The sequence below is a fragment of the Vipera berus genome, assembly GCF_964194415.1.
Source record: "Vipera berus genome assembly, chromosome: Z".
Taxonomy (NCBI): domain Eukaryota; kingdom Metazoa; phylum Chordata; class Lepidosauria; order Squamata; family Viperidae; genus Vipera; species Vipera berus.
Window position 1 is genome coordinate 11,347,877 of NC_138205.1, and position 15,410 is coordinate 11,363,286.

Below are 15,410 nucleotides of genomic sequence, written 5' to 3' on the forward strand. Positions count from 1 at the left end.
TCCTTTTCTCCTGCCCCTCTATAAGTAACCAGGCTTATATTTTTTAGATTTTCAAGATTCAGGATTAAAATAATTCATGATGATGATGATGACGACGATGACAAAAATAATCTGACCCTCTAAAACACATATTGATCTAACCAACCACAAGCATTTCAATGGTTTCCTGCCATCTCATTCATGCAACAATAGGAGCTAAAATTGGGATCTGTTCCACAGTGACTTGGAGATCCTGGAGCTATGGATCCTCTCTTTTTCATTACCAGACTTTTAAGTTAGATTTTGCTTCACAGGTTTCCACATCTAGGACTTATAGATAAGCAAACCCTCTTTTCAAAATTTTCTCTTATCTCTTGCTTGATTTTCTCTAAAGCAGGTGCCATTTTTTTTACAGTAGATACTGCAAAGAGCACCCTCTCGATGTGTTAAAAAATAGATCTCCCCACCCCGGTCCAAAGCTCTGCTGGTGGAGGTTGATGGGAACAGAACTCATAACCTGTGGAAGCCAGGATGGTCATTCACAGGCAGAGAAGTTACAACCATGAAACAGCAATGAAACAAAAAAGTCCAGTTGCCTCGTGAAAAAGCTCCTTTAGGATGCAACAGCGATGGTTACCCTGTGCAAGAAATTCCATTGATAAATAGTTACCTGCAATGCAACAGCTTCCTGAGAAAAATATTATTTAAATAACTTCTGGCTTCTTTTCCTCTGTCAAGACACCAGGCACCCAATTAATTGCAGAAGATTAGTGGGGGCCAAGACTAATCATCTGAACCTGTCAATTTAGGTGGGTTACCTAAAATGGCAGTAGTCATAATAGTTAACAATAAATATAATGGTGAGATAAAAACATCCAAAGACACTAGCCCAGTATCGTGTGGGTGCTTATAACATCACAAAAAGGCATAGGTAAGTAGTGGACTCACATTAATTTGAGAGGCGACAAATGTTAAACAATGTATGAATTTCCAGTCTGGGTTGGTCACTCGGACCAAATGTTCTGGGTAGAAATGTAAGTCATTCTGGAATCCACCACCGAGGAACTTCTCTCTATATCTCTCTATCTTCTCTTTAAGATAGCAAGACAGCTTGTAATCTTTTAAGGGGAAAAAAAGATAAGATTTGAGCAAAGATGGAGTTGTCAAATCAAGCTCACTGGGAAAGATATTATTTTCCTAAGTGTCTCACCTAAGATTAGTGGCTTCCAACAAGACTCCAGATGTTCAGCGAGATGGAAGATTAAGAAAGGAAAGGAGAGAGAATAAAAGAGTGGATTTTTTTTTAAAAAAAGACGACTTACATCACAGTCATTGATGGTACTTGGTGGTTCCGTGTCATGCTAAGTAATCTCCGATCCCTGAAGATAAAGATATATGTTCAGTTTCCCAGGGAACAAGTTCACCCAACACTCAGGAGGCTTGTTAAAAGGTTAGTGAGTCAAAATTACAAGTCCTAGCAACAGACCCAGGAAAATAACTGGAAGAAGACAGGAGAATGGCTAGATTTGCAGTAGAGTTTCCCCAATGGGTAGGGACGTGGTGGCTCAGTGGGTTAGGACGCTGAGCTTGTCGATCAGAAGGTTGGCAGTTTGGCGGGTTGAATCCCGAGTGCCACGTAGCAGAGTGAGCGCCTGTTACTCGTCCCAGCTTCTGCCAACCTAGCAGTTCGAAAGCACGTAAAAATGCAAGTAGAAAAATAGGGACCACTACGGTGGGAAGGTAACAGCATTCCGTGCGCCTTTGGCGTCTAGTCATGCTGGCCACATGACCACGGAGACATCCTCGGACAAGCGCTGGCTCTTCGGCTTTGAAACGGAGATGAGCACCGGCCCCTAGAGTCAGAAACGACTAGCATGCATGTGCGGGAGAACCTTTACCTTTACCTTTTACCTTCCCCAATGGAATATAGTTTTGACTGATGGGTTGAGTCATCTCCAGTGGGCCATGAAACTCAAGGCCAGGGTAGAATTCTCATTTTGAACTTTAGATGCCAAAAAACCTAGCAAGCAAATATTTATTTGTTCTGTCAAGATAATGTTAAAACAAGGACTCATTTAATTAATCAACCCATAACCCATCGGGTCATCTTTCTTTTCAGACAGATATAGGTTATCCCTCCCCTTATGATCTCAGCAAACCTCCTTCTTCTTCGTCCTCCTCCTCTCCTCACCAGTGGAACTCCTTGCCACTTGTTAGGGGAAAAATGAACGAAGGGAGCTGTGGACTGCAAAAAAACGTAAACCCATGCTCCTCATCCTGCAATGTTCCCAAGGGCCCATTCCCTTCAACCATTGGTCCTCTCCAGCCACATCTACTTCAACAAAAGGCATCTAAATAAACTTGCTTTTCTTTCCCTAGCTTCCTACTGCTGTTAAGGGAGTGTCCATCTGGTCACTGAGCAAGAAATTGAGAGACCAGAAGAATGCCTAAATTTTAATCTATCAAACCAAATCAAAGAGGACTAGTTACAATTCTACCCAGGACCAACAAAGCCCAGACATGTTGGCCTTTGTGCCCATAACATTCTATCTTGCATGGATTGAGTCTACATATGTTCCTCCATATTTACACTCTGCAGCCTGCAGACACTGGAACAGCAATTTGATGTTTTCTTTTCAGATCAGAGCTGAGATACACAAGTACCACCAACGTGCTGGTGATATCTGACCCCATGTTGATGGGTGTCCACTTCCAGAAGCTTCACATACGTGCTAAATAATAGAAGATACGTAGTCCCTGTGGAGGTGTACAATGGAGGGCCTTCCATCTGAACCTCATTTCTCCTTCCATCACCAAAATACAACTGGCCCTGGAGGAAGGAGGTGGCTGACCATTCCACCTACTCAACACCTACAGAGATGCTTCAGAAGAATACTGTGAACGAGGATAACAATTGCAGGTCAAAAATCAAACAGGAATGAATGAATGAATGAATGAATGAATGAACCTTTATTGTCAAAGTACAACCATGTATACATTGAGATTGGCTGAGCCTCCCTTCGTGCCCCCACCCCCCAACTTACAGTGACACAAACCCTCCATCTTATTACACCATGTGAACTAATTGCACAACACACTGGCCTCGCAAGTCAATCATGCATAAAGTTTATAAAATTATTTCTCGTTCAAAAGCCAAACAGCCCATGGACTAGATACCTCATCCTTCCCCATTCTGGTTTTACCGTGCATCATCCCAAAAGAGTAATCAGTGTCATCTTAGTACTATGGGTCAGTCTGAAGCATGGCTGAAAAGGGTCCCAATTGTTTTTTCCCCTCATGTTTCTCTGCAATTACACCTCTTCAATAACTTCTGTTGTCAAAGGCAGGTTTGAGACATATCACTCGTTCTCCAAACTAACCAAGTTAATGATGATCGCTTGAGCAGAGGCTACTTCCTCAATCAAGGTCAGCACCACCATCTTCTCTGCCAAGGATTCATTCACCACCATGCACCACCAGCCTCCTGCAAGGCTTTGATTACTTTCATCAGAATTGATGTGGGGCAGTTTTTGCAATTTCCCCTTTCCAAATCCTTCAGCACAATCTGCATTTTTAATCGGGAAGCCAGGATAAAACGTCTGTTCTTCTAGGGTGCAGAAGAGTGAGTAATGGGGGGGAGGGGGGAGGAGGGTGTTTGCAGATCTCTATGTCTAGGGATCTGTTGGCTCTGAGCACAACGAATATGTGGGTTGAGTCTTTGAAGCCAATCTAGTCTCAAGATAACTAGAAAGGATTATAAGCTAAACTACTTTGGTGAAAGTTCTGATGATGCTTGATGTTGAACAGAAGAGATTCTGTACTCTCTAATGGTCCTGAAAGTAAGACCAACCCATGATTAATCTCAGCCCTAACAGAGATTTGAAGAGCTGAGGGCATATTTGCATCAGAATCCCAGAGGCAATTGGACTTTCTTGTTTTTTTCTTTGAAGACGTTTCGCTTCTCATCCAAGAAGCTTCCCTGACCTGGATGACTGAGAATCTCCACAGACCTTTAGCGATGCACTTTGGGATGAACACTCTTCGAATGGTGAGGGAGTATGAATGGATTTCCAGAAAACATTGCAGACTACAGGAACCATTTGTTCTTCAGTTTGAGAGGCAGACAACACAGACTCATCCCCAACAGCCTCCACCTGTCCTCAACAGTGAAGGACCCAGGGCAGAAAACATCCTGCAGCCAAGAAGGCTCCACACACATCACACACATTTGCACCATTTGCACATTTGACCCTGAGACCCAGGTAAACCTCTAAATGGCCTCAACAACTCTCTAAAAGAATGCAATTGACCAGCTGTCTGCAAAGAATATGAATCCTTCCATTCCCCACCATCTAGTCAGAGCTGAAGAAGCTTCTTGGATGAGGAGCAAAACGTCTTCAAAGAAAAACAAGAAAGTCCAGTTGCCTCCTGAAAAAGCACCTTTTGGGACAACCATGACCTGGATGACTGAGAACCTCCATAGACATTTGCATGAGAAAATTTTCAATGCAGGCAGTCCTCAGCTTATGGCCACAATGGGGGACAGAATTCCCATGGCTAAGCAAGGGGTTTGTTCAGTGAGTCGTACCTGATTTTATGACCTTTTTGCCACAAATAACTGCAGTTGTTAAACGAATCATGCAGTCATTAAATGAATCTGGCTTCCCCCACTGACTCTGCTTGTCGGAAGCCAGCTGGGAAGGTTACAAATGGCGATCACGTGACCCTGGAATGGTGCAAAGCATCATAAATGGGCAATTGCCAAGCACCCGCAATCAGGGGACGATGGGGATGCTGTGACGGTTGTAAGTGCGATGACCATTTATAAACACCTTTCCCCCCCCAGTGCCGCTGTAACTTTGAACGGTTGCTAAATGAACGATTGTAAATCAAGGACCAACTGACATGTTTATCCAGGGTCTACTACAGCTTACTATTGCTGTGTTTCCAAACCTGGCCAGGTTACGGTCAGTAGAAGAACAGAAATGACTGAATCTTGCTCATCATCTCTGCTCTCCTTGCTTCAGTGTTCTTAGGGAGGGCACTCTTTGCTGCTACTTCCCCCTCCCTTTTTTTTCTTTTTGATTTATAGAGTACGAAAAGAAAGTTTGATTTATAGGACACAAGAATTCAAAGCAAAAGCTGGCTTCTTTTGGGAGCTTGGCCAATTCAAGGAAACTTTTCCATCTCTGCCAACAAAGCAGAACATTATCTGGTACTTCCATAACCATGCTGCAAGTGATGATGATGATGATGATAATACTACTACTACTACTACTACTACTACTACTACTAATAATAATAATAATAATAATAATAATAATAATAATAATAATAATAATAAAGTTGGAAGGGACTTGGAGGTCTTCTAGTCCCACTCCCTGGTCAGGCTGGAGACCCTATACTATATCAGACAAATGGCTGTCCAGTCTCTTCTTAAAAACTTCCAGAGTTGGAGCATTGACACCTTCTGGAGGCAGGTTGTTCCACTGGTTAATTGTTCTAACTGTCAGGAAGTTTCTCCTTAGTTCTAGGTTGCTTGTCTCCTTGATTAGTTTCCATCTGTTGCTTCTTGTCCTGCCTTTGGGCGCTTTGGAGAATAGTTTGACTGCGTCTTCTTTGTGGCAGCCCCTGAGACATTGGAACACTGCTATCATGTCACCCCTCGTCCTTCTCTTCATTAAACTAAACTAACCTTAAAAGTGAGAACTTTGTTCTATAGTTGATTAATGTAAGGGGAAAATAGATAAAGCTATTAATGTCCCTAATTTGGATTTATAGGGTTTCTTGTTGTTTTGACCATTTATTTCAAATCAACCCTTTAATTCAACAATCCATAGATTAAACGATATGTAACAATGACACTGAGTTCAAGACTGGCCTGCGTGGACACCAATTCTTTTTGTGTCTCTGCAAGGAAAGTCTTCCTGCTGGATGAACGGGAACTTGTGCAGAGACCTGTCCCAACTGCCTTGCCACCATCTTCCCCATTGCAGCCCTCATCTCCTTATTCTTCAGCGCATAGATGGCAGGATTGAGAAAAGGGGTAACTGCAGTATAGAAGACAGAGATCACTTTGTCAAACATGAAATGGGTATGTGGACGCAGGTAAATGAATATGCAAGGTCCAAAGTACAGGATGAGAACCAGGAGATGTGAAGTACATGTAGACAAAGCTTTTGAGGAACCCTCAGAGAGGTGTCTGGAATGAAATGTGGAAAGTATGAGTCCATAGGAGACAAGCAATGCCACAAAGCACAACAATGATAAAATACCACTGTTGGTCACCATCATGACCTCTAAGGGATAAGGGTCCACACAGGCTAGCTTGATGACCAAGGGGATATCACAGAAGAAGTTGTCTATCTGATTGGGCCCACAGAATGGCACACTTAGAATGAAGCCCAACTGCACACTGGTGTGGAGGAGCCCACCAGTCCACGAGGCTAGCACAAAGCTTATACAGTGGCGCCGGCTCATGACTGAAGCATAGTGAAGAGGGTGACAGATGGCCACATATCGGTCATAGGCCATTACTGTTAGCAAAAGCATCTCGCTGCCTCCAAAGAGGTGAAGGAAGAAGATTTGTGTCATGCAACTCTTGAAGGAGATAGCTTGACGCTGGGTAAGAAAACCAAGGAGAGCCCTGGGCGTCGCAAAAGAGGCCAAGCAGATATCTAGGAAAGCCAAATGACTCAACAGGAAGAACATGGGTGAGTTGGAAAGGTGATGGTTCTTTGAAGTTGCCAGGATGATGAGGATGTTGCTGAGGAGAGTTACTGCATAAAGGAGGAGGAAGAAGATAAATAGGAACAGCTGCATCTCCCAAGATGAAGAGAGGCCCAGCAGAACAAATTCGGTCACCATAGTCTTGTTTCTCCATGCCATTCAGTTCTTACCTAGAAAATTGGGAGGGGAAAACAGATCATGAATGAGCTACCTCCATCATAGATGGTCAAGTTAAGGTTGACTTGTGGATCATCTGCTTTCCTATCTGTTCTAATGATCCAGATATTAATCCTCTATCAGCTCCAAAACAAGGTAGATTCTGCACTTCTGTTCAAAGGTTTGTCTTTGTGATGAAACAGACCATTCTCCAATATACATATTGTGTATATAAGAGAGCAAGCAGAAGTTGAATGACTCATAGTTATCTATAAGCTATTAAAAAAGGTAGAAAACTAAGGCTTGATAGCAATATTAGGTTAATTTTAATTTGTTTTACTTCACACAGTTCAGATGTTATGTATAACTATGTTTATATCAGAGCTTTTGCAAAATGTAGAAAGTAAAATAAATTAACGATGTTCCTCTGGAATCCATAACCTCCTTAATTTTTTTTATGGTGCATCTGTTTTTGTGATCTCTCCCTCTCTTCACCTCCACTTCTCTCTAGTACGTTCTTCTCCCTTCATCTATAGAACATTTGCTATAGATATTATTCATTATGTGGTTATTTCAACCATTGCTTGTACTCCAGCTGCAAGGACATTCAGAACACATCACAGAACACAAAATTATTCTCCTTGTTCTCAGGTTTATAGCCAGAGAAGGAATGTCCTAGAAATAAAGGAGAATGAAGGAAGAAAAGGAAAACCAAAATCCACAATGAGAATTTCTTTTGCGTTCTCTTTTTTTTATTGAAAAGTTTTACAATACATTTTTTAAAAAAGACAAAACCCCTCCCAACCCCCTCCCCTCTCCCCAACCCTCCCCAACACCTCCCTCCCCTCCCCCTCCCCCCTCCCCGACTTCCCAGAGCTCAATACAGGGTACAAATATACAAACAATCATAGTCTACCTTATGCAAACAACAATACAATATTAAATCTATCGCACTTTAACTCTTATAAAATAACTACAAGCAATTTAAATATCACATCAATACTTATTCAAATGCTAGATGAAACCTTTTAGTCCCATATTTATTCTGGATATAATCAATCCATCTTCTCCACTCCACAATATATCTCTGTTGCGAATGGTCTTTCAAGTACGCTGAGATCTTTGCCATTTCCGCCAGGTTGGAAACTTTTAAAGTCCATTCTTCTATAGTCGGCAGTTCTTCCTTCTTCCAATATTGCGCTACTAAAAGTCTCGCTGCCGTAATTAAGTTCAACATCAGCTTAGTGTCCACAACAGTAGTATCAGTAATAATGCCCAGTAAAAAGAGTTGTGGACAAAACTTTATCCTTTTCTTGAATATCTTTTGCATGTTCCACCAAATTTTAATCCAAAAAGCTTTAACTTTTTTTACAAGTCCACCATATATGAAAATACGTTGCATCTTCACCGCCACACCTCCAACATTTGGGCTGGCAGTTCGGATACATACTTGCAAATTTTTTAGGATCTAAGTGCCACCTATAAAACATTTTATAAAAGTTCTCTCTTATACAGTGAGAATTTTTAAACATTACCTGGATCTCAACAGGTTCAAGGCAGATGCTTTGGGCATGACAAGTAGTCTTATGTTTGTCTTTTGCTGGAAGAAGAATGGTTCCTTCAGCTCATTCTAAATTTTTACTCACCTGCAAACACCAACAGGTGTTCTTTGAGGTCTGCTGTAGCAACTCCTTCTACAGCTCTGCTTGGCACTAGATGGAACTGCTCAGAGTCCTTCTCCTTAAGCATGAGTTGAAATGATATACTGTACAGCAGCATAATGTATTAAGGATTAGCAAATCAGGAATAGAAAAAGACCTGCTGATAATTCTGGAAGCAAAAGCAGATACCCATTCCTTGGTGCTTTATCTCCTCCAAGGGAATTAGTTAAGAAAATGTTTTGGTCACCAAGGACAGCATGGTGTAGCTATTCTCAAAAGTACAGGAAAAAGGCAGGAGAATAAAACAGTTGGGAGCAAGTTCTCCTTGGATGTGTAAGAGTTAATGCGATGGTAGTAGTTGAGGTGTTGGAATTGGGAGGTTATTATTAGAATAGTCCTCCTTTAGGTATGGAAGTTTAACAGAAAGACAGAGTTGGGAGGGACCTTGGAGGTCTTGTCCAAGCCTCTGCTCAAGCAGGAGACTCTATACCAGACATGTCAAACACAAGGCCCGGGGGCCAGATCCAGCCCGCGAAGTGGTTTCATGTGGCCCGCGAAGCCATCCTGGAAACAGTGAGGGAACGGCCCCCACTGCCTTGGCCCTGGCCCAGAGACCCTCCTTCTGCCAGAGACCCTCAGATCTGTCCCACTCCTGCCCAGGCCCCCATAGACACCCTTGATGCGAACGATGTAGAGCTGGCCACGCCCACCCAGTAGGCCATACGCACTCTAGCCACGCCCACCCAGTAGGCCACGCCCACCCTGGCCACACCCACCCGGCCCCCTGAGGGCAACCGCAATGCTGATGCGGCCCTCAATGAAATTGAGTTTGACACCCCTGCTCTATACCATTTAAGATAGATAGTTGTCCAATCTCTTCTTAAAAACCTCCAGTGATGGAGCACCCACGATTTCTGAAGGAGAGCTGTTCCACTGAATAATTGTTCTCATTGTCAGGAAATTCATCCTTAGTTCTAGGTTAGTTCTCTCCTTGATCAGTTTCCATCCATTGTTCCTTGTCCTGCCCTCAGGTGCTTTGGAGAATAGGTTGACTCCCTGTTTTTTTTTTGGGGGGGGGCAGTCCCTTAGATATTGGAACACTGCTATCATGTCATCCAGAATTCTTCTTTTGACTAGACATACCCAATTCCTGCCTAAGTGAATTAAATGACCTTGGACCGGTTATCCTCTCAATTCAATCTAGCTTAAAGAGCTTTCTGGGGGAAAAGAGGAGGGAACACTAATGAATCTCTCAATGAAATGTGGGATAGAAACGAAATAAGAAAATAAAATAAGGGATTCAGTTATAGCAAGGAAGGAGGGAGAGAAGAGGGGAAAAATAGTCAAGATAGCTTTTCCCAGTTTGGAGAATAGAATAGAATAGAATAGAATAGAATAGAATAGAATAGAATAGAATAGAATAGAATAGAATAGAATAGAATAGAATAGAATAGAATAGAATAGAATAGAATAGAATAGATATTGGAGAATAGAATAGAATAGAATAGAATAGAATAGAATAGAATAGAATAGAATAGAATAGAATAGAATAGAATAGAATAGAATAGAATAAATATTGGAGAATAGAATAGAATAGAATAGAATAGAATAGAATAGAATAGAATAGAATAGAATAGAATAGAATAGAATAGAATAAATATTGGAGAATAGAATAGAATAGAATAGAATAGAATAGAATAGAATAGAATAGAATAGAATAGAATAGAATAGAATAGAATAGAATAGAATAGAATAAATATTGGAGAATAGAATAGAATAAATATTGGAGAATAGAATAGAATAGAATAGAATAGAATAGAATAGAATAGAATAGAATAGAATAGAATAGAATAGAATAAATATTGGAGAATAGAATAGAATAGAATAGAATAGAATAGAATAGAATAGAATAGAATAGAATAGAATAGAATAGAATAGAATAGAATAGAATAGAATAGAATAGAATAAAATAGAATAGAATAGAATAGAATAGAATAAATATTGGAGAATAGAATAGAATAGAATAGAATAGAATAGAATAGAATAGAATAGAATAGAATAGAATAGAATAGAATAAATATTGGAGAATAGAATAGAATAGAATAGAATAGAATAGAATAGAATAGAATAGAATAGAATAGAATAGAATAGAATAGAATAGAATAGAATAGAATAAATATTGGAGAATAGAATAGAATAGAATAGAATAGAATAGAATAGAATAGAATAGAATAGAATAGAATAGAATAGAATAGAATAGAATAGAATAGAATAAATATTGGAGAATAGAATAGAATAGAATAGAATAGAATAGAATAGAATAGAATAGAATAGAATAGAATAGAATAGAATAGAATAAATATTGGAGAATAGAATAGAATAGAATAGAATAGAATAGAATAGAATAGAATAGAATAGAATAGAATAGAATAGAATAAATATTGGAGAATAGAATAGAATAGAATAGAATAGAATAGAATAGAATAGAATAGAATAGAATAGAATAGAATAGAATAGAATAGAATAGAATAGATATTGGAGAATAGAATAGAATAGAATAGAATAGAATAGAATAGAATAGAATAGAATAGAATAGAATAGAATAGAATAGAATAGAAATAATTGGAAGGGACCTTGGAGGTCTTCTAGCTCAGGGCTTTTCAACTGGTGGTACAAGTACCACCAGTGATAATTTGGCACCTGGCAGATGGTACATGAGCCTCCTAGACAAGTGTATCAGGGGAGGGGAATGAGCTGAAGTAACACAAGCCTGAGGGAGAGAGAAAAAGTGAGGGGGAGAAGGGAAAAAGAAAAGGCATTGACTTCCTCTGTTGCAGTAAAAAGAAGGCATTAACATCAAACCTCAAATTTTTACTTTTCCGTAAACTAGCCATTTCTATAACAACAAATAAATCTAATCAGTAAAAACCAAAATCCCCCCCTTTTTTTAGTCATCAAATTTTTGATACCTTGCTAAGCACTGGTGGTACTCAAATATTGTCATGTCCTAAAAGTGGTACAATCTGTGAAAAGGTTGAAAAGTCCTGTTCTAGTCCAATTCCCTCCTCAGGCAGGAAACCCTACACCATTTCAGACAAACAGTTGTCCAGTCTTTTCTTAAAAACTTCCAGTGTTGGTGCATTCACAACTTCTGGAGGCAGGTTGTTCCACTGGTTAATTGTTCTAACTGTCAGGAAATTTCTTCTTAGTTCTAGGTTGCTTCTGTCCTTTGGTGAGTTTCCATCCATTGCTTCTTGTCCTGCCTTCAGGTGCTTTGGAGAATAGCTTGACTCCCTCTTCTTTGTGGCCACCCATGAGTTATAGGAAGACTACTATCATGTCACCCCTAATTCTTCTCTTCATGAAACTAGACATACCCAATTCCAGCAACGGTTCCTTATACGTTTTAACCTCCAGTCCTCTGATCATCTTCGTTGCTCTTCTCTGCACTCTTTCAAAAGTCTCAACATCTCAACTGATAAATCCAATGACTGTGTGCAACTTTTATTGTGGAATGAAACCAGTTTGGTGTAGTGGTTATGTCATCAAATAGACTGTGGATTCTAGTCCCATTTAGGCACAAAGCCATCTTGATGACCTTGGGCCAGTCATGCTCCCTCAGCCCTAGGAAACAGGTAATGACAAACCACATCCCCAAAAAACCTTTCCAAGCAAACTATAGGGACTTGTTCAGTCAGTAAAACAGGAGTCGAAGCCGGACTTGAAGGCACCCACAAAAATTAAACATTGGAAGTTGAAGTGCAATGAACCTAGTGGGCACCAGCTTGGAAAAGTCTTGCACTGGAAATTAAATGGACAATGCATTTTTTAAAAGGATCTGGGAACAGGCTGCAGTAGATGCAAAGACAGTAGAGGCCAGGTAAATGGCTAAATGGACAGAAAGCTGTAAAAAATAGTAGAGAGGACTTTGCATTTGAACAAGGTTGTTAGGATTTAGCCTCTGATGTGGTTTAAATGTCACAGGTTCAGCTTTGGAACTCATAATCTTTGAACAAGGAAGGAAGGAAGGAAGGAAGGAAGGAAGGAAGGAAGGAAGGAAGGAAGGAAGAGAAAGAAAGAAAGAAAGAAAGAAAGAAAAAGGAAGGAAGGAAGGAAGGAAGGAAGGAAAAGAAAGAAAGAAGAAAGAAAGAAAAAGGAAGGAAGGAAGGAAAAGAAAGAAAGAAAGAAAGAAAGAAAGAAAGAAAGAAAGAAAGAAAGAAAATCCAACCACATCTCATTCTCCTTTTGGAGAGGGGAAGGACAAGAGAAAAGAGCTTAATTTCATTATACTTACTTTTCTATCTTGCTGCTCCAGAAAATATATCCTTAGTAGCAACTCCAGAGAACCAATGTGGAGACACCAGACTTGTATTCTTCTCAGGGAATCTTATTAAAATGTTAGTAAAGGATACCAAAGATGGTGCAGACAACCTCTGGGGTCAGAGGAGGAAAAAGAGAGACAGCAAATTTTGTTCTAGCTTAGAGACTGCTAACAATTCATGCACATGAAGATTCAGAAATGGGATGTTTGTGCACTTTTTATTCATGACTAGGCATTGCTCATCAACTGCAATCCCTCTGTGCTGCAGAGAAATTGAACTGGATCCAAGTCAGAGTTGGGAATTGGAGTATGAAAAAATCCTTTAGTTCATTCTAGGAGAAGACCTTATTTCGCGGGGGAGAGGGCAGGGATGGACATTGTGGGATAGAATAGAATAGAATAACAGAGTTGGAAGGGAACTTGTAGGTCATCTAGTCCAACCCCTCACCCAAGCAGGAGAAATCTCTTCCTAACTTCATAACAGTTTTCATAACTGGAAAACATTTTCTTAGTAACTGAGAAAATTATCAGAGCTCTAATAAAGTCTGAAAATGCTGATCTAAATGACCCACCTACTGTAGAGCAGTGCCATACCTGGAATATAGAGATGACAAACACTTTCTTAATTCTTTGGTGTCCACTGTAGAGGTCCCTACTTGTTTAATTGTGTCCATGGGTGCCGATAGTGATTGCAGAATCAGTTGAATCAATTATTCTGGTATACAAACACAGATGCACATAAGTATAGAATTAGCAAACTGCAAAACTAGAGCTTTCCCAGAAAACGAAGGTCAGAACTGCTCACAGATATAAGCATGGATGGCATTAGCTTGTTTTGTTTTTCAATTAAGCAACATCAGGAAAAATGCAGGAACCCCCCCCCAATGTCTATTAAAATGTTAATTTTAATAGTAATTTTAAAAGTAATGAATGCACAATAATTCAGATAAAATGTACTGTATATTTGGGAAAGAAAGGACGGAAGGAAGGAAGGAAGGAAGGAAGGAAGGAAGGAAGGAAGGAAGGAAGGAAGGAAGGAAGGAAGGAAGGAATAGTCTGGAGAAAACTGAGTTTTCTATCAAAGGAGTTTAGGAAAGTGGATTGAACCAGCATGAATTCTATTCCATCCGTATACTAGTCTACTATTTCTTTTGTTCAAGTGAGCCAGAAGGAAAATGATTAGTGTGAAAAAAAGGAAGGGGTTTCTCTCTCTCTCTCTCTCTCTCTCTCTCTCTCTCTCTCTCTCTCTCTCTCTCTCTCTCTCTCTCTCTCTCTCTCTCTCTCTTTTTCTCTCTCTTTCTCTTTCTCTTTCTCTCTCTCTCTCTCTCTCTCTCTCTTTCTTTCTTTCTCTCTCTCTCTCTCTCTCTCTCTCTCTCTTTCTTTTTCTCTCTCTTTCTCTTTCTCTCTCTCTCTCTCTCTCTCTCTCTCTCTCTCTCTCTCTCTCTCTCTGTGTGTGTGTGTGTGTGTGTGTGTGTAGCTGAAAGTCTGAGATGGAGTTGCTATTTACCCTTCTGCTCTTCAAATGTTTGGAAGCTCTTAGGGCTTTTTATACTCCATCCTTAATATCACCTGTGGTCCTAAATAGAATGAGAATTGAAGATGTGTTTATTAAAAGAGAAAGCACGCAACACTTTCCATTTCTTACACCTGGGCTGAATTAAAAAGTTAGCCCCACATTTTCCCCCCCAGGGTATTACTCCTTCAGAGGCATTAATCAAAAGTGTATGATAGGGCAATCTGCTTTGTATTTGTCATCTCATTTTTTTTTCAAATTTGCTGCCCCAAATAGTCTGCACAAAATACTCACAGAGAATTGCATATTTGGCACCCTTAACATTTTCTTCCTGTTTGATTCCATCTTTTATGGATAAAGGTACTTGTCGACTTACAACCACAATTGGGACTGGACTTTGTTAAGTGAGCTGTGCCTGATTTCATGTTCTCTTCTGCCATGATCATTAAGCCAATCATACGGTCGTTAAAATGAACCATATGTTAAGTGAATCCAGCTTTCCCCATTGACTTTGTTCGTCTGAAGTTGCAAATAGTGTTCACATGTCACTGAGATACCCCAACCATTGTAAATATGGGCTAATTGCCAAGTGCTCAAATTTTGATCATGTGACCAAATGTTGTAACTTCAAACGTTCATTAAATGATGGTTGTAAGTTGAGGACTACCTGTGGATGACAAACTGTTGATGCATGATATATCTTCTAATACATCCCCTTTTCAAATTTTCTAAGTCAGTGTTGGAGGTCACACACACCCTCCCCCAGAGAAGGAAATATTTTGGGGAATATTAAAAAGGCAGAATATTATATTTCCCCAAAGGATCTTAAAGGCAGAAGAGCAGGCCCAGTTTTTCTTAATAGCCCCAAACAGAAATTGAGCAGGCCAGCTCTGTGGAAGTGCAGATTTGATAATCCCATTCAGAAAGACTCAGGCCCCATTCATGAGCAAATACTACCAGGCAGAAGCCAATTCAAGGCAAAATATTTTGAAATCCCTGGCAGCAAAACAGATAGCTAACAATAGCAGAGTGATAGAATTAGAACCAGCAG

At 40.1% G+C, this 15,410-nt stretch overlaps 1 protein-coding gene across 1 annotated transcript; it reads right to left on the reverse strand.

Moving 5' to 3' along the window:
- Positions 1–5,820: 5,820 nt before the first annotated feature.
- On the reverse strand, positions 5,821–6,846 carry LOC308678620 (olfactory receptor 4K1-like; the record flags this gene model as incomplete). The annotated part of the gene is made up of 1 exon (XM_081345847.1): positions 5,821–6,846. One exon carries the CDS (start codon positions 6,844–6,846, stop codon positions 5,821–5,823), a length of 1,026 nt encoding a protein of 341 aa, XP_081201973.1.
- Between the last annotated feature and the right edge of the window lie 8,564 nt (positions 6,847–15,410).